This window comes from Notamacropus eugenii, chromosome X, assembly GCF_028372415.1.
Source record: "Notamacropus eugenii isolate mMacEug1 chromosome X, mMacEug1.pri_v2, whole genome shotgun sequence".
Lineage (NCBI taxonomy): Eukaryota > Metazoa > Chordata > Mammalia > Diprotodontia > Macropodidae > Notamacropus > Notamacropus eugenii.
Window position 1 is genome coordinate 9,972,631 of NC_092879.1, and position 25,186 is coordinate 9,997,816.

Consider the following 25,186-nt stretch of genomic DNA (forward strand, 5'->3'; position numbering starts at 1 on the left):
ATTTGGCCTAGGCATTGCTGAGGAAGTCACCAGTGTGTTATCCCTTGTTGTTCAGTGTCTGACTTTTCACCATCCCATTTGGGGTTTTCTTGGCAAAGATATTGGATTGGTTTGCCATTTCCTTCTCCAGCTCATTGTATAGATGAAGAACTGAAGCAAACAGTGACTTGCCCAGGGTCACACCACCAGTATCTGAGACTGGATTTGACATCAGGAAGATATATTTCTGTTTCCAAGCTCAGTGCTCTATCCATTGCACCACTTAGTTGCCCACAGGTTACAGGAGTGGAGGCAAAACAAGGGTTCTTCACCTGGGGTCATTGATACAATTCTGGAAGCCTTTTAAAATTGGATGGGATAAAAACAATTATATTTATTAGCTATAATGGGTTTCTTTTGTAATATTTTGTGCATTTCAAACCATGATTCCGAGGATTCCAGATGCAAAGATAGAGAACCTGTGCCACCTCTCCCATTCCTGGGAAGAGAGGCAGGGCAAATAGTTCATTGATGGGGTTTGGGCATGAAGATTGGGGGTGTTAGGGAGGCTGAAAGGAGAATTTCTTGGCCCTTCAAAGCTCCCTTTGGCTGGTAGGTCTGCAGCCTAGATTTGCCCCTTAGGGATTTGAGGGGACAGGATGGGAAAAGACAAAGCTGAGTCATGGGAGGAGGGTGCGGGGTGCTGGAGATAGCGGCTATAACCTCTCCTGCAGAAGACTGAGGCTTCTGTGAATATGCCCCACCCAGGCCTGGAGCAGCCTCCCCTCCCCCGCCTGGCACCTGCGCCCCCAAGAGATTCGCGCCCCCCATCTGCATGCTGTGATGGGGACAAGGGCGCTTTCCTTGACCCTACTCTTGACAGCCTGTTAGAGGCGGGGTCTTCTCCCCCGAGGCGTTCCCTCATTTTCATCTCCCCCCCTCCCCCCCTCCCCAGCGCAGTTCCTTCTCTCGGGTTCTCCCTCCTGGGGACAGCCCCTCCCCACAGCATCTCCGTGGGTAGGAAGATGCGGGCAGAAGATGCGGGAAGGGGTGCGGATGGATCCCTCTCTTGGTCTCCTCACGGGCCTCTGTCCCTCCCCTCCCCCTCCCTCTCAATGAAGGAATTCCCACAGTCGAGGCAGGCACATCGTAGCCCCTTGCCCCAGCATTCTGCAAGTCTCTCGGCCACGTTCGTAGTCGGGCGTGGTCCACGGGGTGACAGGGCGGCGTCGGCAGCGCGGAAGAGTCGGGACTCTTTGGCACAGCGGAGGGAGCTGGAGGAAAGGCGGTGCTGAGTCCGCCATCTTTGGTCCATTTCAGCGGCGGCGGTGGCAGCAGCAGCAGCAGCGGCAGCAGCGGCGTCGGCGAAGCCGGAAAGCGGAGACCAGCCGAGGCCTTCGAGCAGAACCATGGACGAGGAGTACGACGTGATCGTGCTGGGCACGGGCCTCACGGTGAGTAGGGACCGACAGGAACCCCGACGAGAATGCAGCACCCCGCCCCCCCAACCTAAAAGGTTCCCCCCTTCTTCCCCTCCCCCCACCTTTTCAACCCATCCCCATCATGACCTTTCTTCCCCTCTGTGTGTGGCCCCAGTGGCGTGGGATCCCAATATGCCTTCCTTTCAGTCTCCTCCCAATCAGGGCTACCCTCTTTAACGCCAACCCTAAGATTCACAGATAGTCCTCCCCGTTTTCTTGGAGCCCTACCCACAGGACCACAGAGTATCCATACCCCATCACCACAATCCCCAAGATGATAAGGGTATATCAAACCCTCTGGACGGTAGTATCCTAACCACAGGATAGGGGACTGAAATAATCCTTTCCCTTCCTCTGGGTGGGGGTGAGAGACAGGACAGGCATGGTGTGCTCATTAACCCTGTAATGGATAAACGCATCTGACGTGTAATAGTTGTGTGACCCTGGTTAGTCATTTTCCTCGGCCTTCTATTCATTATTTTCCTCCTTCTTCGGTATTTTCCCCATCTGTAAAATTAGTACCTCCCAGCTCTAGATCTAGTCACATACAAGATGGTGGCCTGAAGGCATGGGCAGGGTTGCTGTGTCCCTACCACATAAAGATGCGCTGATCTTGTGGGAGATTACTTGAGAGTGGGAGAAATGGAGTTCTCCGTGTGCCTCAAGACCAGGAAGAGAAGGCCTAGGGTAGGGCCCTTGCGATACGGCGTTTCTCTGCTTCCAATTGCACCTGTGCTCTGTGTAGCTGTGTTTGTCGACATTCTTATTGCTTCCTGGAATAGGATGTCAGGGTCAGGAAAAGGGGGAGTTGTTTCTCCACTGCTTGCCTTCACTTTGGAGCCCAAATGGCCTTCCCCTTAATAGCTGCGCCATGAAGAGTTTAGCAGAAGGATGGAAACCTACCTCTCCAACCTTTTGTGTGTCTGGTTGGGAGAAGGGGAGGGGCTCTCTTCCGCCTCTCCTCCCCTTCAGTCTTAAGGTAAAGGAATCTGCTGAGATTTCTATTCTGGTTTGGGGAGAGGGTCTATTCACATTCTTTTTCCTGTCTTCCTTGCCGGTCTTCCCCTCCAGGAATGTATTCTCTCTGGCATCATGTCTGTGAACGGGAAGAAAGTGTTGCACATGGATCGCAATCCTTACTATGGGGGTGAAAGCTCCTCTATCACACCCCTGGAAGAGGTGAGGTGACCTGCTCCATTTTTCCCAGGCTCCATTGTCCTTTATAGTCTGACTTCCACGCCTGATCAGCTCTTGGAAGTCTCTACAGGCAGGTTTTGGAGGTGAGGTCAACATTGATTGAATCCTCCCTTTTCCTCTTCTCTGTCTCTCCCTGCTTGTAGCTGTTCAAACGGTTTGACCTGCCTGAAGGACCTCCTGAAAGCTTGGGCAGGGGTCGAGACTGGAATGTTGACTTGATCCCCAAATTCCTCATGGCCAATGGTGAGTGGGAGGATATAGCTGGTGGTAGGTGATATAGGTAGGATGTGGGGGGGGGGGGGGGCAGAATTTGGGGAAAGGGCTTGAGGACCATCAAGTGAATGGGAAAGGGTTATACATATGGAGATGTCTCTCTTCCTCTCCCCATACTACCCACAGGCCAGTTGGTGAAGATGTTGCTGTACACCGAAGTGACTCGTTACCTAGACTTCAAAGTGGTGGAAGGCAGCTTTGTCTACAAGGGGGGCAAGATCTACAAGGTGCCATCTACTGAGACTGAGGCCTTGGCCTCCAGTGAGTGTCACCATCGTTTTTTATTCCAGTTATCAGGACTGAAGGAGAGAGCGTCACACCTCTGAGACTGGTTTCATGATACTGGTGGGGAAAGTGAATTGTCCAGGACACTGGGGAGAAGCCAGGGGCATATTAGGGAGTCATAGGCAGAGCTTGCCCATTGACACAACTCAGGTTTAGATGTGAATGCTTTCCTGGGCCGTTAAGCCAGCAGTATCAGAAGCACACTGTATACAGAATAAATACAAGGGAATTTAGGGCAGAAGGCTAGCCCTTAGAATTTGGGAGGGATCAGGAAAGGTTATATGTGTGTAAAGGCACAAGGATACAAAAGATGGCCGTGAGGAGACCAGTTTGGAGTTCTCAGCATTGTTAGTTGATTGATGAGGTAAACTGGGGCCAAGCCATATAGGACTTGAAAGCCAAACTTGTATTCTAGAGGCAACGGGGAAGCCATTGCAGTTCGGCAGGGGAATGATATGGTCAGACCTTGCTTAATTAAGATTATCTTGGCCAAGAGACTGAGTAGGAGGCTATCATCTAGATGAGGTGATGAGGGCCTAGACGTGAGAGGGTTATAGGGCTAGAAACAGCAAGTTTAGGCCAGTGATTGGCTTTGTGAGGTAATGAAGAGTGAGAATTGGAGATCATAGTGTCTTTGAAGACTTTGAAGAGGATAGGGGTGCCCTAGACAGAAACAGAAATGACCAAGTAATTCCGGGGAGGGGGGACAGAGGTCTAATAGTTTGTTAACAGTGGAATTGAGGGTTCCAGAGGTCGTGATGAAAGAGGGGAAGAGAGAGATAGGGTTAGAGTTGATTTAATTATCAATACAGGTCCCTGACCCAGCATATATAAGGTTCAAGGCAGGGACTCAGTTTGTCATAGAAGTACTAGGTGTTTGTAAGGCACTCTCTCCTTTGATCCCTAGTCAGGTCAGCTGTGCCCAACATTAGGACTCACTGCAGTGTTGAGTAGACTACCTCCCATGGTAGTGGGGAAGGGGAGGAGTTATAAATTAGGAAACTAAGGCCTGGAAATCACACAGTGACTAGCAGAATAAGACTGGCCCTGGAGCCTTCTGCTTTTTAGCAGTGTTGTTTTTATCTCCACTTCATTCATAGTTTTTGCCCCCTTCTCACTGTGGGGTAAACGGTGGGTGAGTAAAGAAACTCCTTTCTCCCTTAGACCTGATGGGCATGTTCGAGAAACGCCGATTTAGAAAGTTCCTGGTGTTTGTGGCAAACTTCGATGAGAATGACCCCAAGAGCTTTGAGGGTGTTGATCCTCAGACCACAACCATGCGAGATGTGTATAAGAAGTTTGACTTGGGCCAAGATGTTATTGACTTCACTGGCCATGCTCTGGCACTCTACCGAACTGATGAGTAAGAAGATATTCTTCCATTTCCCTTCAGGTCCCTTTCTTGACCTTGAATTGTACTAGCTTAAGGGCCCCCTTCCTTAACTGCCATGTTCTAGCACAGTCCCATAATTTTTTTTTTTGCTTAATGAACAAACTTCCTCTTTCCCTTCTTTCCTTCTCACTTTTAGCTACTTGGACCAGCCCTGTCTCGAGACCATTAACCGCATCAAACTGTATAGCGAGTCTCTGGCCCGGTATGGGAAGAGCCCATACCTGTACCCTCTCTATGGCCTGGGCGAGCTCCCCCAGGGATTTGCAAGGTGAGGGGGGAGGGAAATGCAAGCAAAAGTGGGAGTACAATAGGCATGTGAAGGGAATTATTCTCCAGTTTTGCTGTTGCCCTTCTTATTGTTAGCAGGCCATTTTCCAGCTGAGGAAAACTGAAGCTTTTAGCAAGGTTTGGCAGTAGAGTGATTACCCATCAGAGGAAGTTACCAGCCCTAAGCTGAGGGTGATTTTTCATTGCTGCCTCTTGGCCCTGTTCTCAATAGCCAAAGCCTTGCTTTAGTACTGCTTTGCAGGCTCTTCACATTCCATGATTTCCAGTTTGGAATTTTGTTCATATGGATGAGTGAGAAAGAAGTTAACATAGCCTCGTGAAAATATAGTCCTGTGAAAAACCAAAATGAAACAGAACAGGAATTATTGATTTTTCCCTGTGTTAGTTGGAGAAACTGAGTGGGGATGTGATCAATCCAGTCATGCTCTTGGGGCTGGGGGGAGCTAGGTGGCTTAGTGAATTCAGGCACCAGTCCTGGAGTCAAGAGAACCTGAGTTCAAATCCAGACTTAGACACTTACTAGCTGGGTGACCTTGGGCAAGTCACTTAACCCCAATTGCTTTGCCTTCCCCCTCCAAAAAAGAAAAACAAAATCATACTCTTACTCTGACAACCCAGTCCTCTTGATTAGCCTGGGGGTGGGGGTTTCCTGCTGGGGACAGAGGGGCTCTCATCATTGTACTCCCTCCCCACCTCAGATTGAGTGCCATCTATGGTGGGACATACATGCTGAACAAACCTGTGGATGATATCATCATGGAGAATGGAAAGGTGGTAGGGGTGAAGTCAGAGGGGGAGGTAAGCCAGACCATGCTTCTGGAGATCTTCCCCCTATCCTTGCATTCTTTCCCTTCTCTCCTGTCTCCCACCCCCCTCCTCTATTGTTGTCAAAAGACCAAGGGTGGTTTTGATGAATTTGAAATGATGGGTGGTAGGTACATTCAGAAGTTGAGGTCCTAGAGGTTCTGTATGGAACATTCACCCTTACTTAGTCTTGGGTTCAAAGCTGGTTCCATTTTTTTTTCCCTTGGGACAGCAGGGTTCTAGGTGCTGTTGGTTTTCATGACAGCACTGGTTCTAGGTTCTAAGTTTTGGGGAAGAGATAAGGGAGAGCCAGTATTGGGAGCCTGGGCTTTGAAATGAGAATAAGCCAGGCTACCTGCCTACAAGGAATTTCTAATGCTTCAGATACAAAAATGTTGAAAGTCAGTCACGGAGACTGGAAAACAGATAGTGGATGCCTTCATGTGACTTTGAGTCCAAGGGGTTTACTGTTTCTCTGGTCAACTAGTTTTCTTAATTGGTTGGGGTTAGAGTTGGCTATTGAGGCCAAAAACATAGGTTTGCTTCTTCTGTGGCTTCATGAGGTTACTCAGCCCCTTATATCTGGCCATTCTGAAACCCTCGTCCAATGCAAAAGACTCAATGAAGATCCCTACCTACTGGTGGATACCTAGCTCAGCAGGTCAGGGTGCTGCTGTCCCCCTCTACCCCAGGTGGCCCGTTGCAAGCAGCTGATCTGTGACCCCAGCTACATCCCTGATCGCGTTCGAAAGGCTGGCCAGGTTATCCGAGTCATCTGTATTCTCAGCCACCCCATCAAGAACACCAATGATGCCAACTCCTGCCAAATCATCATTCCCCAAAATCAGGTCAACCGGAAATCAGGTGGGCAGTGCTGGTGTAAGTAAGTGAGCATTTGTGGCTATTTCCTTGTAGCTGGAGCACTTGTAGTTTATTTGAATCTGATCTCTCCCTCCATCAGACCAGGGATTTTTCACCTGCCTCTTGGGGGAGATACTGTGCCTTACCAGATTCATGGGATTAGCACACATCCAACAGATAGGGATAATCAACTCTTGTTATCAATTGAAGATGGATAGACTGGTTGCATCCCAACACCTGTATCTATGGCTACTGGGAAAGATGTTTAAATATCTGATTACAGGCCAAAATGCTGAACAGAATCATTCGAGGTTGGTTTTGGGGTTTTCCGTGACTTAGCCCCTTCTTAGCCAATTTTCTACCCTAGCATATCCACACAGAAATTTGTCTGGAGCAGAGCTATAAAATTAGCAGCAGCTATAGATGAAGAGTTGGGGGGTGTCGATTCCCATTAACTCACTTTTCTTCTCTAAGACATCTATGTGTGCATGATCTCCTATGCCCATAATGTGGCTGCCCAGGGAAAGTACATTGCTATTGTCAGCACCACGGTGGAGACGGCAGAACCTGAGAAGGAGATTGAGCCAGCGCTGGAGCTGTTGGAGCCCATTGACCAAAAGTGAGAGGCTGGGAGTCCAGGTCTCTGTTTTACAAAGTCCTTATTTCCTTTCTCTCTGCCAGGACTTTGTCAGGGCCTGAGGGACCAGGGAACTAGGAGTGGGGGTGGGGGAGGATGTGAGGAGTCCTAGGAGGGAATATATTGGTGGCTGGGAAGTAGAGGGCAACTTGGGTGAACCCTCCCTTCCTCTGCTCCTTAGGTTTGTGGCCATCAGTGACTTGTATGAACCAACCGACAACGGACTGGAAAGCCAGGTAACCCCTTGCCAGGGTTCCATGCCACTTGTCCAGGTTGATTTTCCCCCTTAGGGAAGCTGAGATTAATCCTGAGCCAGACTGAAGGCATGGGGGTGCGGGGGGGGGGGGGGGTGTAATAGAGCTCCTCTTAGCTTCTGCGTATGGCTCCCTCTAGGTCTTCTGCTCCTGTTCTTATGATGCCACCACTCACTTTGAGACAACCTGCAACGACATCAAAGATATTTACAAGCGCATGGCTGGGACAGACTTTGACTTTGAAAACATGAAGCGCAAACAGAATGATGTCTTTGGAGAGGATGAGCAGTGATGGCAGGAAGTAATCCCCTCCCCGTTAGGCCCTCACCACCTTCTCCTGCCTCCCTCAGCACCAAGTTTTCTTCCCTCCCTGCCTATTTTTTTCTACTTTGGGGCTCAAGGGGAAGGTTTGGATGGGGTACCTAAGTCAGTAATGTGCCCCTGCCTGCCCTGTTATTTCCTCCTCTGCACCTTCCCAGTAGGACCCCTTCTAATTCATTCCATTTGGTGACCAAACCCTATCCTAGCAGTGAAAGATTGGCGGTTGGGGTACCTTTCTTCTCCCTGCCCCCTACTCTAGGGAGTCTAGACTTGAGGGAGGGTGGGAATTCTCTCCCATTTTCTCTAATGTTTGTTGCTTCCCTCCCCCTGCCCCCCAACACATCCAACATTGTCATCTCTGTGCTCTGCTCATTCTTCCAGTCCTTTTTTCCCCTTAACCAAACTCCTTGCCTCTATGGTGCTTTTTTTTGGGGGGGGGGGGGGGCCTAGCAAATGAAAGATGGAAGCAGACTTTTCCCTCCTGTGTCTCAGGTGTCCACTGCCCTGTCTTTTGCTTTCAGTTGTCCCATGAACGTCCATATATACTCGCTGCCTCTAACAACCTAATCACTTATCCTTTGTCTTGACTCTGCTGGGCAAGAATTCGAGGGGGGGTGGGGAGGTGGGGAGGTGGGGGGTTACGGGACACAAAGCTGCTGCTGCTGCCTTTAGTTTTATTTTCAAGCCTTTTCCCCCTTAATTTATTTTAACTTATTAATATATCTTTCTGTAGTGATGCCCCATCCCTCCCCGTTCCCTAGGGTGCAGGAGAAGGAAGCAGAAAACGAATCTGATGCCCCCCCATCCCTGCCCCGGCCTGTCGATGCTGTATTAACTTTGACCTTATTTGTGGGAGAGGGAGCCCCTTTCCTAGTCCCTTTCCCTAGCACGTGACAGGGGAGCAGACAGACGGACAGGACTAAGGAGAAATTTTATTAAGGGAAAGTTTACAAAAGGAGGTGGGGAAAGGGACCAACCCCCTGCCATGGCCTGCCCTCCCCCCTAGCCCTCCCCCCATCCCCCCACGGAAAGTGGGGGGCGGGACCAAATGTCGACAAGTGACCGTGTGTGACTCCCGCTTACTGTATGCCGGACAGGAGAAACAAGTCCCCAATAAAGCCTGTTGAAAAGTGCCTTGGTCTGTGGTCATTACTGCGGGAGGGGAGGGGAAGGGAGGGGAGGGGTGGAGCCTTTGGCGGCCCCGCCTAGCTGGCGTCACGTGTCTTCCACGGCCGACCGGCGAGTGCTGTCACGTGGTGCTGACGTGCTGACGTCACACGCCAGTCGACAGGTCGCGGACACTAGGCTGTTTGCGCCGTCGCCACCGCCATGGCTCAGTACAAGGGCGCCGCCAGTGAGGCAGAGTGCGCCATGCAACTCATAAAGAAGCGAGATAAGCAGCGGGGGCACTTAGATCAGATGAGGCAGCAGGTCACTAAGGTGAGGGACGGAGGCGGCGAAGGAAAGGCGCTGGGCGGGCCGGGCGCTTCCCGAGCATGCGCACTGGCCGCTGCCTGCCTGGCCACTACGGGCCAAGCTGAGCATTGGCGTGCGGGCTCGCTCAGAGCCGGGGACACCGAAGCTGAAGACCCGGCCTGCTGCCACCTTCGCCGGCCTCCCAAGGGACAGGGACGGAACTGGAGATCTGGTGGGGCCCAGGCTGATGCCGCCGCCTTACGAAGCGAGCCAGAGCCGAGCAGAACTCCTTCCTTCGGGGGTAGGCACCCCCTAAACTTGGAGCCCTCCATGAGGCTGCCCCATCCGAATGACCCCCGCTAATGCGAGGGGAGCTGAACCACGAGAAAGGGTGTGAGATAAAACACGGCCCACAGGAGGGCTGCGAGCACTTGGGAAAGACACCCAGAAGGACTTAAGAATCTAACTTGATTCTAGTCTGGTTCTCTTCAGAAGAGGTTGCTGATAGTGAGAGAACCAACTCCTACAGCATTTCCTAATCCCCCTTCTCACAGGGGCCGGTGAGAAAGGGTGGGGTGTGTCTATCGGTCAGTCGAGACCGGAACAACTTGTGCTTCCCCTAAGTACCCAGGCCTCAGTGGGGGCTGATCAAGGCACTCACAGCATTCCAGCTTGTGTTATTCAACCTAGGGTTCCCCCCAAGTCTCAATGGAGGCCAGTTGAGGCACACACAGCATTTGTGTACTCAATCCTAGGGTTCCCCCCCAGGAACCCTATGGGGGGGCCAATTGAGGCACACAGCATTTGTGCACTCAACCCTAGGGTTCCCCCAAGTCCTCAAGGGGGGGCCAGTTGAGGCACACACAGCATTTGTGTACTCAATCCTAGGGTTCCCCCCCAGGAACCCTATGGGGGGGCCAATTGAGGCACACAGCATTTGTGCACTCAACCCTAGGGTTCCCCCCAGTCCTCAAGGGGGGCCAGTTGAGGCACACACATCATTTGTGTACTCAACCCTAGGGTTTCCCCCAGTCCTCAATGGGGGCCAGTTGAGGCACACAGGATTTGTGCACTCAACCTTAGGGTTCCCCCTAGTCCTCAAGGGGGGCCAGTTGAGGCACACACAGCATTTGTGTACTCAATCCTAGGGTTCCCCCCCAGGAACCCTATGGGGGGGCCAATTGAGGCACACAGCATTTGTGCACTCAACCCTAGGGTTCCCCCAAGTCCTCAAGGGGGGGCCAGTTGAGGCACACACAGCATTTGTGTACTCAATCCTAGGGTTCCCCCCCAGGAACCCTATGGGGGGGCCAATTGAGGCACACAGCATTTGTGCACTCAACCCTAGGGTTCCCCCCAGTCCTCAAGGGGGGCCAGTTGAGGCACACACATCATTTGTGTACTCAACCCTAGGGTTTCCCCCAGTCCTCAATGGGGGCCAGTTGAGGCACACAGGATTTGTGCACTCAACCTTAGGGTTCCCCCTAGTCCTCAAGGGGGGCCAGTTGAGGCACACACAGCATTTGTGTACTCAATCCTAGGGTTCCCCCCCAGGAACCCTATGGGGGGGCCAATTGAGGCACACAGCATTTGTGCACTCAACCCTAGGGTTCCCCCCAGTCCTCAAGGGGGGCCAGTTGAGGCACACACATCATTTGTGTACTCAACCCTAGGGTTCCCCCCAGTCCTCAATGGGGGCCAGTTGAGGCACACAGGATTTGTGCACTCAACCTTAGGGTTCCCCCTAGTCCTCAAGGGGGGCCAGTTGAGGCACACACAGCATTTGTGTACTCAATCCTAGGGTTCCCCCCCAGGAACCCTATGGGGGGGCCAATTGAGGCACACAGCATTTGTGCACTCAACCCTAGGGTTCCCCCCAGTCCTCAAGGGGGGCCAGTTGAGGCACACACATCATTTGTGTACTCAACCCTAGGGTTCCCCCCAGTCCTCAATGGGGGCTAGTTGAGGCACACACAGCATTTGTGTACTCAACCCTAGGGTTCCCCCTAGTCCTCAAGGGGGGCCAGTTGAGGCACACACAGCATTTGTGTACTCAACCCTAGGGTTCCCCCCCAGGAACCCTATGGGGGGGCCAATTGAGGCACACAGCATTTGTGCACTCAACCTTAGGGTTCCCCCCAGTCCTCAATGGGGACCAGTTGAAGCACACACAGGATTTGTGTACTCAACACTAGGGTTCCCCCCAAGCCTCAATGGGGGCCACTTGAGGCACACACAGGATTTGTGCACTCAACCTTAGGGATCCCCCCAGTCCTCAATGGGGGCCAGTTGAGGCACACACAGCATTTGTGTACTCAATGCTAGGGTTCCCCCCAAGCCTCAATGGGGGCCAATTGAGGCACACAGGATTTGTGCACTCAACCTTAGGGTTCCCCCCAAGCCTCAAGGGGGGCCAGTTGAGGCACACACAGCATTTGTGCACTCAACCTTAGGGATCCCCCCAGTCCTCAATGGGGGCCAGTTGAGGCACACAGGATTTGTGCACTCAACCTTAGGGATCCCCCCAGTCCTCAATGGGGGCCAGTTGAGGCACACACAGCATTTGTGCACTCAACCTTAGGGATCCCCCCAGTCCTCAATGGAGGCCAGTTGAGGCACACAGGATTTGTGCACTCAACCTTAGGGATCCCCCCAGTCCTCAATGGGGTCCAGTTGAGGCCCACACAGCATTTGTGCACTCAACCCTAAGGTTCCCCCCAAGCCTCAGTGGGGGCCAGTTGTGGCACACAGCATTTGTGCACTCAACCTTAAGGGTTCCCCCCAATCTTCAGTGGGGGCCAGTTGTGGCACACAGCATTTGTGCACTCAACCCTAAGGTTCCCCCCAAGCCTCAGTGGGGGCCAGTTGTGGCACACAGCATTTGTGCACTCAACCTTAAGGGTTCCCCCCAGTCTTCAGTGGGGGCCAGTTGTGGCACACAGCATTTGTGCACTCAACCTTAAGGGTTCCCCCCAATCTTCAGTGGGGGCCAGTTGTGGCACACAGCATTTGTGCACTCAACCTTAAGGGTTCCCCCCAAGCCTCAGTGGGGGCCAGTTGAAGCCCACACAGCATTTGTGCACTCAACCCTAAGGGTTTCTCATTCACTGACCAGTGACCACCTGTTTTATAGACCAGCAGAGAAAGAAGGCATATTGCCAGCAATAGCCTCACAAGTTTTCATCACCCCATCCCTGTATCTCACTGCGCAGCTGCAGTAGATGTTTATATTATTTACCATTGTATAACTATGCACAAGTGTGGTGGAGATGTTTTGAACCATAACTGTGGGAACTCTTATCTGGTACCTAGGAACCAGAGATTATTATGGCTATGGATCTTGGGAAACTGAACTCTGAGAAATAACAAAAATTCACTTTACACACACTAAAATCCACCATACCCTAAAATTCACCTTACATACAAAGGGTCATTGCAAAGTAGGTCACGAAATAAAAACCAAGTCAGTAGAATGTGGATTAGGTTAGCATGTGGTTTTCTAAGGCAGTACAAAGCCAGCAGGGATCTCCAGCCCCCAAACTCTTGAGCTTTGACAGCCTTGACACCTTAGTGAGGTGGTAGCAGAGAGAGCCCCATCCCTGGAGGCAGGGTGTAAGAGCTGGGTAAGCAGAGATAACTGCAGTGATGGTGGGCCAGTCATTTCCTGTTTCCTCCTCTGGAATAACAACTACTCCCAAGGCCAATAGAATGGCCAGCCCTTATGTTTTCTCTCCCTTGGCTCATGGAATTCTTCCTCCTGGATCCAGGACACTTGGTCCCATAATTCTGCTTGATTGTCCAAGAACTCATCACTGCCATCTCTAGGGCCTTGTGGGTCCTTCCTCTCCTGATAGCCAGGAGAGGCCTCACAGATGTTCAGGCTTCTCCAGGGAACTGAAGGCCATGTATCTCTGTGGAAAGTAGCCCTTTCCCCCTTTGGGGCTGGGCTCTGGCTTTGGGGAATCTGTAGTTAGCTCTTGTCATTTAAAAAATTTTTCTCTTCAGAAGTTTGAGGACCACACCATTCTTAAGATAGAATGAGAAATAGGGTAGGATGAAAGTAGTTATTGGTTCTACCTTCCACCAAGGAGCTATTTTAACTTGTCCACAAGGTCGTAATAGTAATGACATCATTGGCAGAATTTGCAGTGTGAAACACCACGGGGATTGCAAGGTAAGAATAGGTGTTTTCTTCAGACACTGCTGAGATCTCCTGATTTTGTATTTGGGCTTGTATGGAAAGTATCTTCTTCCAGCCATCAGTCAATAGGGACACACATTTGACCTGTTAAAATGTAGTCCTATCCATCTGGCAACCTCTTACATTGTCCAGCATTTTAGTCAGGGAGCCAAGGGTGTCAGCCACTATGATTAAATTGTCCACATATGCTAGGGCCATCTCTGGTGTGGCTAGGAGTCTTACTGGCCCAGTAGAGTCTTTGTATAATACTAATCACCTCTTCCTGCAAACTGGCTCATTTTAGTGCTAACCACATGGCTTTGTGTGGCACTAAGCCGAAACTTTTCGTTAGACTGAGCCAGGCCACACCATGCTGTTTGGCTTCGTCCAAGCTGGGCTGTGATTAGAAGGCATGCTCAAGACAGCTGTTAGTAGGCACGAAGCCCTTATGATTCCTGCTGATGTTTCTCATATTCCAATTAAGGCAGCTTTTAGACAGGATGGAGGCATAAACTTTACCCATGGTGTTACCCAGGGAAATAGATCTTCGAGTGGAGGTAGGTTTCTTAGTACCTTTTCAGTAAATTAGAATAGTTGGAGATGGCAGCCACTCCTTTGGGACATATATATTAAAAATATGCTCTTCATTCGGGGTGAAGCAAGCATATGCATTACCATCGCTGTTATTCAGTATTGTACTAGAAATGTTAGCTTTAGCAATAAGAGAAGAAAAAGAACCTGAAGGAATTAGAATAGGCAATGAGGAAACAAAAACCATCCCTCTTTGCAGGTGACATGATGGTATACTTGGAGAATCCCAGAGAATCAAACTAGTTGAAAAAATTAACAGTTCAGCAAAGTTTCAAGATATAAAATAAACCCACATAAACCATTAGCATTTCTATCTTACCAACAAAGTCCAGTAGCAAGAGATAGAAAGATAAATTCCATTTAAAATAACTGTAGACAATCTATTTAGGAGTCTACCTGCTGAGATAAACCTATGAACTATATGAGAGACTTTCCACACAAAGTCAGCTCTAAATAATTGGGAAAATATTAATTGCTCATAGGTAGGCTGAGCCAATATGATAAAAATGGCAGTTCTGCCTAAATCTACTCAGTACCATACCAAACTACCAAAAAATTATGCAGCTAGAAAAAATAATAACAAAATTCATCTGGAAGCAATAACATCAAGAGAATCAATGAGGGAAAAAATGTGAAGGAAGGTGACCCAGTCATACCAGGTCTTGAACTGTATTACAAACTAATAATCATCAAAACAATCTGGTACTGGCCAAAAAATAGAATGGTGGATCAGAGGAATAGGTTAGGTACACACACTATATAGTAGTGGATGACTCTGGGAACAAGAACTCACTATTTTACAAAAACTTTTGCGAAAACTGGAAAGCAATCTGGTAGAAACTAGGTATAGACCAACATCTTATACTGTAAACCAAGATAAGGTCAAAATTAGTACATGATTTAAACATAAAAGGTGATATGATATGCAAATTAGGGGAGCATGGAATAGTTTACTTGTCAGATCTATGGCTAAGGGAAGAATTTATGGACAAATGAGATAGAGGGCATTAGGGGGTATAAAATGAATAATTTTGGTTACATTAAATTAAAAGGTTTATGCACAAGCAAAACCAATTAAATCAAGATTAGAAGGAGAGCAGAAACCTGGGGTGGGGAGGGGTGGCGCATTTAATGCTGCCCACCTCTAGAGAAAGAAGTGATGAAGTTTGAATGCAGATTGATGTATACTTTTTTTTACCTTATTTTTCTTGGGTTTTTTTTTTATTAGTTTATTTATTTTTAGTTTTCAGCATTCACTTCCATAAGTGTTCAGTTTTCTTCCCCTCCCTCCCCAAGATGGCATGCAACCTGATATAGGCTCCACACATACATTCCTCTTAAACACATCTTCACCTTAGTCATGTTGCATAGAAGAATTATAACAAATGGGAGAAACCATGAGAAGGAAAAAAACAAGCAAAACAGAAAAGAAAATAATCTGCTTTATTCTGCATTCAGACTCCATAGTTCTTTCTCTGGATGCAGATGGCATTTTCTATCATGAGTCCTTTGGAATTGTTTTTGGTCCTGGCATTGCTAAGAAGGGCTAACTCTATCAAGGTCAGTCATCACACATTGTGACTGTTACTGTGTGCAATGCTCTCCTGGTTTTGTTCACTTGACATCACTTCATATAAGTCCAGGTTTTTCTGAAGTCTGCCTATTCATCATAGCACAGTAGTATTCCATTACATTCGTGTACCACAACTTGTTCAGGCATTCCCTTGGGGTGTTTTTTTTAGTCTGTGTTTTCTTTTACGGTGTTACTAATATTGAAATGTTTGCCTGACTACATATGTATAACCTATTCCAAAGTGCTTACCATCTCAGAAGGGGAAGGAGGAAGGGAGAGAATTTGAAACTCAGAATTTTTTTTTAAATGTTAAAAATTGTTTTGGCATATAATTGGAAAAAATTGAAATTTTTTTTTTTAATTTCAAGTTCCAAATTCTCTCTCTTCCCTCCAGCCCCTTCCCTACCCCTTGAGAAAGCAAGCACTATGATATCGATTACACATGTGAAGTCCTGCAAAAAGTATTTCCATATGAGCCATGTTGCCAGAAAATAAAACAAAAAAAGGCAAGAAAAATAAAGTGAAAAAATTATACTTCAACCTGCACTCAGAGTTCATCAGTTGTCTCTCTGGAGGTAGATAGCATTTTTTTTAATCATGTCCTTTGGAATTGTATTGATCAGAGTAGCTAATTCATTCCCCATTGATCATTCTACAATATTGCTGTTATTATAGAAACTGTTCTCTGGTTCTGCTCATTTCACTTTGTATCAGTGCCTGTAAGTCTTCCCAGGTTTTTCTGAAAGCATCCTGCTCATCCCTTCCATTTCCAACTCCACAGAAAGAGTTTCTATAAATATTTTGTACATATAGGTCCTTTCCCTTTTTCTTACAGCATTTTCATTGATCCCTTATTGAGACTAGAGTAAACAGGGCACAAAATGAATGCCCCTGAGTCAGCAGGAGTATCATGATTCAGTATTAAAAGTATTCTTGATTGTAGGAGGGATGGCACTGAGTCCAGATACTTTTAAAATATTCATGCCATGTTGACTTCCACTTGGAGAGTCTAGTCTACTGTACATTTCTTGTCAGTTTTTAGTATACATTCTTACTAAGACTCACTGAAACTGGACATTGTATTCAATATTTAATTTGTCTCTGCTGCCAGCAAAATTAACAAGAAAAATGAACCGACAAAATTGAGTTTTGCCAGTATGGTCACTCCTTCCAATGACACAGATCATAGATCATCATCTAATAGATATTGTTAGGTGTGGCATATGTGACTAAAGAACTCAATCACCCTATGGCCAAGTCTCTAGTGCTGGTTCTCAGATCACAGACAGACATTACTGGACACAAACAAAGTCTTCCTACCTTAATAATCCTAATGGATAAAGCTCTTTACCTGAATCTGCTCATTCAAGCCAATACAACAATCTAGTGAGGCCCAGGGACCCCAGGCATCATTATTGGCATCTTACAGATTAGAAAACTGAGGCTTAGAGAGCTTAACTGACTTGTCTGTGCTCACCTTAGCTAGTAAATATAAAAAGCAGGATTCAAAGCCGGGTCTTTCTAATTCCAAATCCAGCTCTCTGTCAGCACACTACACTGCTACCTCTCTGGAACATAAACACTTAAGTAAATACAAGATTACTTGCAGAAATAATGAACAATTGGGGGTGGGGGAGATCAGAAAAGGCTTCCCAGTGGAGGTAGATGAGCACTGAGCCTGGAAGGAAGCTGAGGATTCTAAGAGGAAGGAATGAGAAGAGAATCTGTTTCAGGTATGTCAAAGACACAGAGCTGGGACAGGGAGTTCTAGGAACAACTCGTTCAGTTTATCTAGATTGGGGGTAGGGGTGTGTGGGGAGGTGATGGGAAATAAATTTGGGAAGGGGTCAAGTGATAGACCAAGGAGTTCCTATTTTTTTCTAGAGGGAATAGGGAGCCCTTGGAGATTTTTGAGCATGGAAGTGCACAATGATCAGAACTAGGCTTTTGGCAGCTGTGTGGAAGACGAAGGTGGGAAAATAGTTAGGAAACAAGTTCCTTAATCCAAATGGGAAGTGATCAGTCAGTCAACAAGCATTTCTTCAGCGCCTGCTTCAGTCCAGGCCTTGTGCTCAATGCTGGAGGTACACAGACAAAATGAGACAGTTCTGGCCTTTGAGATTACATTCTATGAAGGGAGATGAGGGTCTGAACTCTGGGGGTGCTGCCTGGCTGAGAGGGGAGAAGAGGGATTTTGCAGGTGTTTTGGAGATGCCTGTGGTTTCTGCCCCCTTTCCTTCTCCCTGACCCCACTTCGCTGGAATGTGTGCGTAGGAGCGATGAAGGACACACAAGGTATTGGGGACCAAAAGGCCTCAAGAAGTATCATTTGGTGCTCCCAGGTGGAGATTGGGTGGGCCAAGAGGGTCCAGAGTTAGACTTAGAGTCTTGGCACATCCTACCCTCATCCCTCACAGCAGTTTCCAGGAGGAAAAGGGGCTATTGTTCCCTGGGACATTCTTCTGAGACAGGAACAAAGACAGTCAGAGGTTAGAATGGGGGGGGGGGGGAGCCACTGGGAAAGAAATCAAAGATTCTGGTTGCCCTCATTTTACAGATGAAGAAACTGAGCTCCCTAGAAGGAAAAGAACTTGTCCAGAGTTCCCAGGTAAGTCAGTGGCAGAGTTGAAATGAACCTCTTTCACTCTTGTGACTCCAATAATCCCTCTACCACCTTCCCAGAGTTCTCTCTGGTATTTCTGACTGCTTCTGCTTCCCTTCACCCTTGCAGGAGAACATCATGAAGTCAAACATTGACAAGAAATTCTCAGTTCTTTATGACACGGTAGAGGCTGAGCTCATGTCCAACACTGTGGGTGAGTAGGGTATGTGCCCTCACCCCTAAAAACATGCTCCCATTTGTTTTGTTGCCCTGTCTAGGCTGTCATTCCCCATCACCTCAGTGCTGTCCTTACCAGCCTCCCCCATCTACCAGGTCTTGTAACCCTGAATGACATGAAGGCCAAACAGGAAGCTCTGGTGAAGGAGAGGGAAAAGCAGCTGACTAAAAAGGAGCAGTCTAAAGAGCTTCAGCAGTAGGTGTCATACTGTCCTTCCTCATATGAGCAGGTGGGAGAGTGGGGGATGGAGGGGGAGAGGAAGACATTACTCAGCTGCCCACCAGGGTCAGGATAGGGAGTTCTACCTTTACACAGGAAGAACGTGCTACCAACAAGCATTGGGGTTGCCCGGGATTCAGAGGGCTGGTGAGCTCTCTCTTGAGGGGACAATTTTTCTTCCTTTGGGATGGGTTTATAAAGCTTTAGTTAACATGCTTCAGGCCTTGAAAAATTAATTTTTGCCATTCAGTCTCTTTATATTCATAAGTATACCTGTTAACCATTCTTTTTCCTTCCCTCTTATGAGTAAATTCAACCCTGAATCCTTCTTAAAAGATCGATAACTTCCAATTCTAGCTCCATATACCCGTCTGGCCCCCACATCATCGCTTATCACAGTTTTGGTGCAAAGAACTGCCCAAGAATTCCCTGACTCTACCCTGGATAGTACTTATTATTAGGGCTCCCTTTCGAGACATTTCTGACAGCACAGGGGGAACTATGGAAGAAAAGTTTCTGTCAGGCGTGAGAGACGCGGGCAGGGGGGATGGGTAACATGAGGCCACTGACTGAAGCCTAGCAGATACCCCTCTAGAAAGCTAGAGAAACTTCGAGAAAAGAAATGCAAGAAGGAAGAGAAATGCAAGATTTCTAGCCTATCCTTCAACTTGGATGAGGAAGAAGAACCTGAAGAAGAGGAAAATATGGATAAGAAAGTTCTAGGACGGGAAGGTGAGAGCAAGAGAGATGGGAGAGGTGAGCTGGTCCTCACTGGGAGAGGGAAAAGAAGCAGGATCGATTCAAAGCACATTTCCAAACATAGACCCTGCCCTTTTAGAGCAGTCTGTCTGAGTGGACATGACTCATCCCTTTGAGAAATGAGCTAGCATTCCAAAAGTTGGAATAATAGTTTAAGATAAAGCAGGGTGATTCATTGCCCAACAAATGGTGTGGGTTGGATTCTAGCTATGGTAGATTTCAGTCCAAGTGAAATTTGAACTAGACCTTAAAAGACTGCTAGAATTTAGTTAGATAGAAAAGACTGGGAGGGCACTCCTGGGGATGTAAGCAAAACCAGTTGAGCATGCGTAAGGTATGACCCATTTGACCAAACATATGGGAGAGTGTTAGGACAGTCAGGCTGGAAGGGCATATTGGGGCCAGATGGTGGACGGTCATTATTGTGTGGCTAAGGAGGTTGGGCTGCATCCTGTAGGCAATATAGACATGAACAAAAACAGATATATTTCCTACCTTCCAAGGGTTAACAGTGTAACCGGAGAAGGTAAGGAAGACATATGAATAGCATGTCATCTTTTCAACATGTATTGTGGATCACAGGTCATCTAGGATTGTGCACCTAGCATTGGTGAATGCATCTGTTTCCCTACAGAGATTCCTTCAAAAAAGAGAAAATTAGGGAAGAACCCAGATGTGGACACAAGCTTTCTTCCTGACAGGGACCGAGAGGTAAAGACAACCCAGTTGTTCCCAAGTTCCCCTTGAGTAGAGAAGCTTGTGAATGGAGTAGGCCTGGTAGAGCCACTTGCCTAACTTCAGGGTATTAGTGGTAGGAGAACTTTGGTAAGTTGAGGAAGGAAGAATTGTCACTTTTCTTCTTTTTAAAGTACATTTTATTGATCACTTCTGTCTTTACATACACACACACACACATACACACACACACACACACACACTCACTCTCCAAATTACATTCTCCCTCTTGACAAAAACAAGTAAAAGCAAATCATATAGTAACCATATCTGATAATATGCCATTCCCTTTTCCCATTTTCTCCCATAGGAAGAGGAAAATAGGCTCCGAGAAGAACTTCGGCAGGAATGGGAGGCCAAGCAGAAGAAGATCAAGAGTGAGTCAGGATGTTCAGACAAACATTATATACATCCCTGTCGCTGTGGGAATAAGCTTGAGGAGAGTGGGGATGCCAGGATGGTGGGAGGGGGAGAGTAGGGGTGAGTCACCCCTCAGTCTTTACATGGTAGAGATGGCTGACTGGTCTGGGTTCTCTAAAAGAACCCCCAAGGACTGTGCCCAGTCCTGACTGGGGGAGGTGAGAAACATCTAGAAACATCTACCTATTTCAGGGTACTTGTAAGTGTAGAGGAGCTAAGAGGAAAAATTTTTGCCACTTCTAGGTGAAGAAATTGACGTCACATTTAGTTACTGGGATGGCTGTGGCCACCGAAGGAGCGTGAAGGTAGGAAATGGGGCTATCTGGAAGAACTGAGGGGAAGGTCAGATTTAATCCTATCTTAGCTGTCCTATTTCTCAGGCAAGGCCCTAACTTTAGACTGATTGCTTAGTGTTCAGCAAAAAGCAGGGGGAGGGGGGAGGGTTATGAAAGCCATCCTGGGCTAGGAAAGACCAGGAAAGTCTGTAACTGGCTGCCTGCAGGCTGCCCAGGGTGCAAGTTCAACCTTTGCCTGGGCTGCTAGCTAGGGCAGGGGACAGAAGGGGGAATCCTTACTAGCTCCTTTGCTCTCTCACCCTCTGATCTGATTTCCTGCATCCCTTTCCTCATCCTGATCAAGGCCTGTTAAGGCACCTGAGGGCCTGAGTAAAGATCTCCAGCCCACTGGAGAGTTAACCCTCAGTATCTCATCCCTTTCTCCCTCTCCAATTGTTTTAACTCCTGGGGCTTCCATGCTGCCTGCAATAGATGAAGAAGGGGAACACGATGCAGCAGTTCCTGCAGAAGGCCTTGGAGATCCTTCGGAAAGATTTCAGTGAACTGAGGTCTGTTGGGCCCTGGGCTAAATGATGCTAATGCACTCGGGCAGAGAGCTGGAGCCCAGCTAGCCTTCCTCTTCTAGGTCCCATGTGCATTTTAACAGTCAATGCCTCTGCCTTGCCTTTCTTGTGTAACCGAAAGATGTGCCCAGTTTGGGGCATGTCCAGCCAGGTAGACTAGGAGGCTAGTACTCTGGAAGACTGGTAGGGAATCGATTTGAAAGCATGGTAGTGCTGCTTCCACCTTCTGGCCAGCCTGCTGTCTGACTTCTCTAACCTGGGGGCGGATAGGAGGCTGGGGAAGGCTTGGCCACGTTTCTCACTACCTCTACCTCTTACCCCCAGGTCAGCAGGAGTGGACCAGCTCATGTATGTCAAGGAGGATCTGATTATACCCCATGTGAGTGCCTCCTTTGGCTCCAAGAGATCCTTGGCAAAAGACAGGAGATAGCCTGAGGCGGGGTGGGAGAGTGGCAGGAGGCTGGGGCACCCCAGCCAAATGAGCCAGGGAAACTTGAGGATGTTCTAGAGCATAGCTGCTCTAGAACAGGTCTGCTTGTTGCTTTGATAACATTTTCCCTTCTCATTCTGTTTGACTTGTTAAAATATATATTTTAAAATAATACTAAAGGTACCATACATTAGTCTAGCCCAAGCCTACACAGCCTATGATCCACAGGCACACCAAAGGATTTTTCCTCTACATTTTTCCCAGGTCTCCAGAAATCCTTTGGCATGCTGCAAGCAACCTTCATGCCACAGGTCATGCAGGCCTGGTCCAGCCCTTTATGGTTGACAATGCACATTCTTGAGCTTTTTACATATTCGATGAAATATCATCGGATCCTTACCATCAGAGTAGGAATTCTTTGCATTCTAAGGATCAGAAACAGAGAGTTTGTGATTTGGCCAAGGTCAAGCTAGTTAAGGAACAGAACCAGGATCAGGATCCAGGTCTCAACCAATCAGTAAACAGCGATTGAGCCCCTCTGTTTACCAGGCACTGTGCTAAGGGCTGGGCATACAAAAGAAGCAAAAGATGGTCCCTGCCTTCAAAGAGCTTTCAAAAGCTAGTCCAATGCCCTTTCAGTGGTACCATATGGCCCCTTCATGGATCTCCCTTCCTGGATAACATGCCAGGGGGATAGTGGGTAGGGAATGCTGTCTGGGCTTAGCATATGGCCAATCTGTATACATGAGGAGGAGCTGCGCTCATCCTGCTGGCCCTGCTTCTCTCCCCCACCTCTGCCAGGTAGTTCAGTGACCCCTTGCTCTCTTCTTGTTGGCTTCCAGCATCACAGCTTTTATGATTTCATCATCACCAAAGCCAGAGGGAAGAGTGGTGAGTGAGCCCACAGAAGTGGCAACTCCTGGTCCTTTGAGTGCCTTCATCCCCTGGGATTTTGAAGGGGTGGAGGGCTCAGTTTTGCACCCCCTAAGCCATGGTTCCTGCTGCTGGGTACTGGTCAAAGGAAACAAATTTCCCTCCCAGCTCTGCTTTAAGGCCTGTGCTTTATAGGCAAGGGAAAAACCTGACTTCCAGCTGCTGTTTCCCCACCAGGCCCACTCTTTAACTTTGATGTCCATGATGATGTACGGCTGCTCAATGATGCCACAGTGGAGAAGGATGAGGTGGGTGGGCAGTGCCAGGGGAGAGCCTTGGGGGCTGGTGGGTAGCTAGGACTTGGGAGGGGGATATCTCCTTGAAAACTATGGATGAAACATCCAGAGAGTGGGGTTTAAGTGGGCAGCTGGGGAATCAGAGTGAGATCTCAGTGGCACCTTTTCCCCTCAGTCGCATTCAGGAAAGGTGGTGCTGAAAAGTTGGTATGGGAAAAACAAGCATATTTTCCCAGCCAGCCGCTGGGAGCCCTATGACCCAGAGAAAAAGTGGGACAAGTACATGGTGAGGAGCTAGAAGTTTAGAGCAAAGATGGGAGGGTTGGTGGGGGGGGAGATTCAGGGCCTTCTGAGGGCAAGTGGGAGCTGCCAAGCAATGCCCTGTGGGCCACTCAGCATCGCTTAGGCTGGCATTGCCACCCTGAAGGGCAATTTGGGGGTTTGGAGGAGGTGTTGGGCAAGGCAGCTACAAGGCATAGGACCTTTTCTACCCCAACCACAGCCATTTCTAGCTCTCTTGGTGGCTTGTCCCATCTCTGGACATATACCTATACATTCCTCCCCACCCCTAGCCTGCACTCATCCTCCACAGTCCCACAAGAAAACAAGATGCAATCTTGAGGTCTGAACTATATTAATGATTTGTTTTTTCTCTCTTTCCCCTCCCTCAATCCCATTCTTTAACTTGCCTCGGTCCCTCTACCTGTCTGTTTCTCCCAACCCTCTGTTTCATCACCCTCTTCCTCAAACCTCACAAAGATCCGATGAGCACCTGTAAAAGAGAGCATGTGATCTTTGTCACCTCACCTCTCTCTCTTTCATCCCTACCTACTTACCTACCCACTCTTTCTTATTTGTTAAGCGCTACCTCTAGACATCCCTTCTTCCTAACCTTCCTTCCCTCCCCTATCTTGTTGCTTTACCCTTCCCACTGGTTTTCTAGGTGTATTTGAGTCCCCTAGGTTCACACATCCAACTGGGAAGCAGACCATGAGACCAGCACAGACTGAGTGGGGCTGTGGCAGAACTGGTCCCTGGATTTCTACTCCCTAATTCTACTGTTATTTACATATTTTTTTTTATTTTAGAATAAATAAAACTTTTGCATGAGAACTGGAGCCTCTAGAATTCTGAGACCTGGGTTGGACAAAGTTGGGGGAAAGAGAGGGCACAAATGCTTTTTCTAGTTAAAAAAAATTCACATTTTCACACTAGTCATTTCTGAATATAGCTCATTCCTCTGCTTCTACCCCACTAGGTCTAGCCATTGATTTCTTCCTGATAACAGATTCATTCAGTCAAACATTTATTAAGTCCCTACTATGTACCAGGCACTGGGCTAAGCCCTAGGGGACATAAAGAAAGACAAAGCTGGTCTCTGCCCTTGAGGAACCTAATGGGGAGTCTAATGGGGGAGATAACATGCAAATAACATAGGTGGGCTACATGAGAGATCACCAACAGAGGGAAAGTATCAGCATTGAATGGGAACAGGAAAAACTTCCTGGAGAAGGTGGGATTTTATTTTTATTTTTATTATTTTAAATTAAATTAATTTCTTTGTTTTCAGTTTTCTACAGTCACTTCCATATGTCTTAGATTTTTCTCTCCCTCCCCGCCTCCCTTCCTGAGATGGCATGTCATCTTATATGGGTTCTACACATACATTCTTACTAAATACATTTTCACGTTAGTCATGTTGCATAAAAGAAGTAAAATGAATGGGAGAAACCATAAAACAAAACAAAACATAATACATAAAACATAATGGTCTGCTTCATTCTGCGATCCAATTCCATAGTTCTCTCTCAGAATGTAGAAGGCATTTTGCCTCAAGAGTCCATTGGGAATTTTTAGGTCCTTGCATTGCTGTGAAGGGCTAAGCCTACCAGAAAAATTCCTCGAACACTGTGGTTATTACTGTGTACAAAGGTGTGGGGGAGGGGTGGTCTGGCCACAGGAGGTCTCCTCTCCTGAGAGCACAGTGAGGCTCAGTGGTTGGTGAACCCTGTCTGTGACAGTGCCTTCCTGATTACCCTGGTTGTACCTGGGGTCCTGGTGGTGGTGGTTGAGGGATGCACCCCCTGGGGCTCACTGAGGTGGGGCTGTCTGGGACAGCTCCAGTCCTGCACTGGTCCCCTTCAGCCACAGCAAGAGGGATCCTCCTTATGATTTTCCTGGCTCAAGAGCTAAGAGACTGTTTACTCCTTTGGCTGATCCCA

General features: G+C 48.1%; 2 protein-coding genes across 3 annotated transcripts in view; both read left to right on the top strand.

Annotated features, from left to right (window-relative positions):
- The first annotated feature begins 1,285 nt into the window (after window positions 1-1,285).
- On the top strand, window positions 1,286-8,906 carry GDI1 (GDP dissociation inhibitor 1). 2 transcript variants are annotated; one of them, XM_072626776.1, is made up of 11 exons: window positions 1,286-1,433; window positions 2,532-2,639; window positions 2,801-2,900; window positions 3,057-3,191; window positions 4,380-4,578; window positions 4,745-4,876; window positions 5,595-5,694; window positions 6,393-6,564; window positions 7,036-7,180; window positions 7,380-7,434; window positions 7,592-8,906. In XM_072626776.1, the coding sequence occupies exons 1-11, from the start codon at window positions 1,389-1,391 to the stop codon at window positions 7,742-7,744; spliced, it is 1,344 nt and encodes a 447-aa protein (XP_072482877.1). In that variant the 5' UTR covers window positions 1,286-1,388; the 3' UTR covers window positions 7,745-8,906. The 2 variants fall into 2 exon arrangements, 1 of the variants encoding a protein (XP_072482877.1); XR_011971187.1 differs by having other exon boundaries at window positions 1,287-1,433; window positions 7,036-7,200; window positions 7,592-7,894.
- Window positions 8,907-13,890: 4,984 nt separating this feature from the next.
- The window catches only part of FAM50A (family with sequence similarity 50 member A), a 33,714-nt gene continuing 22,418 nt past the window's right edge, over window positions 13,891-25,186 (top strand). The window contains exons 1-12 of the mRNA XM_072627287.1: window positions 13,891-13,926; window positions 18,265-18,349; window positions 18,469-18,568; window positions 19,176-19,324; window positions 19,986-20,062; window positions 20,397-20,463; window positions 20,750-20,811; window positions 21,274-21,350; window positions 21,690-21,744; window positions 22,638-22,686; window positions 22,906-22,976; window positions 23,140-23,250. Of these exons, the coding sequence (XP_072483388.1) occupies window positions 13,891-13,926; window positions 18,265-18,349; window positions 18,469-18,568; window positions 19,176-19,324; window positions 19,986-20,062; window positions 20,397-20,463; window positions 20,750-20,811; window positions 21,274-21,350; window positions 21,690-21,744; window positions 22,638-22,686; window positions 22,906-22,976; window positions 23,140-23,250 (939 nt within the window). The remainder of the gene's footprint in view (window positions 13,927-18,264; window positions 18,350-18,468; window positions 18,569-19,175; window positions 19,325-19,985; window positions 20,063-20,396; window positions 20,464-20,749; window positions 20,812-21,273; window positions 21,351-21,689; window positions 21,745-22,637; window positions 22,687-22,905; window positions 22,977-23,139; window positions 23,251-25,186) is intronic.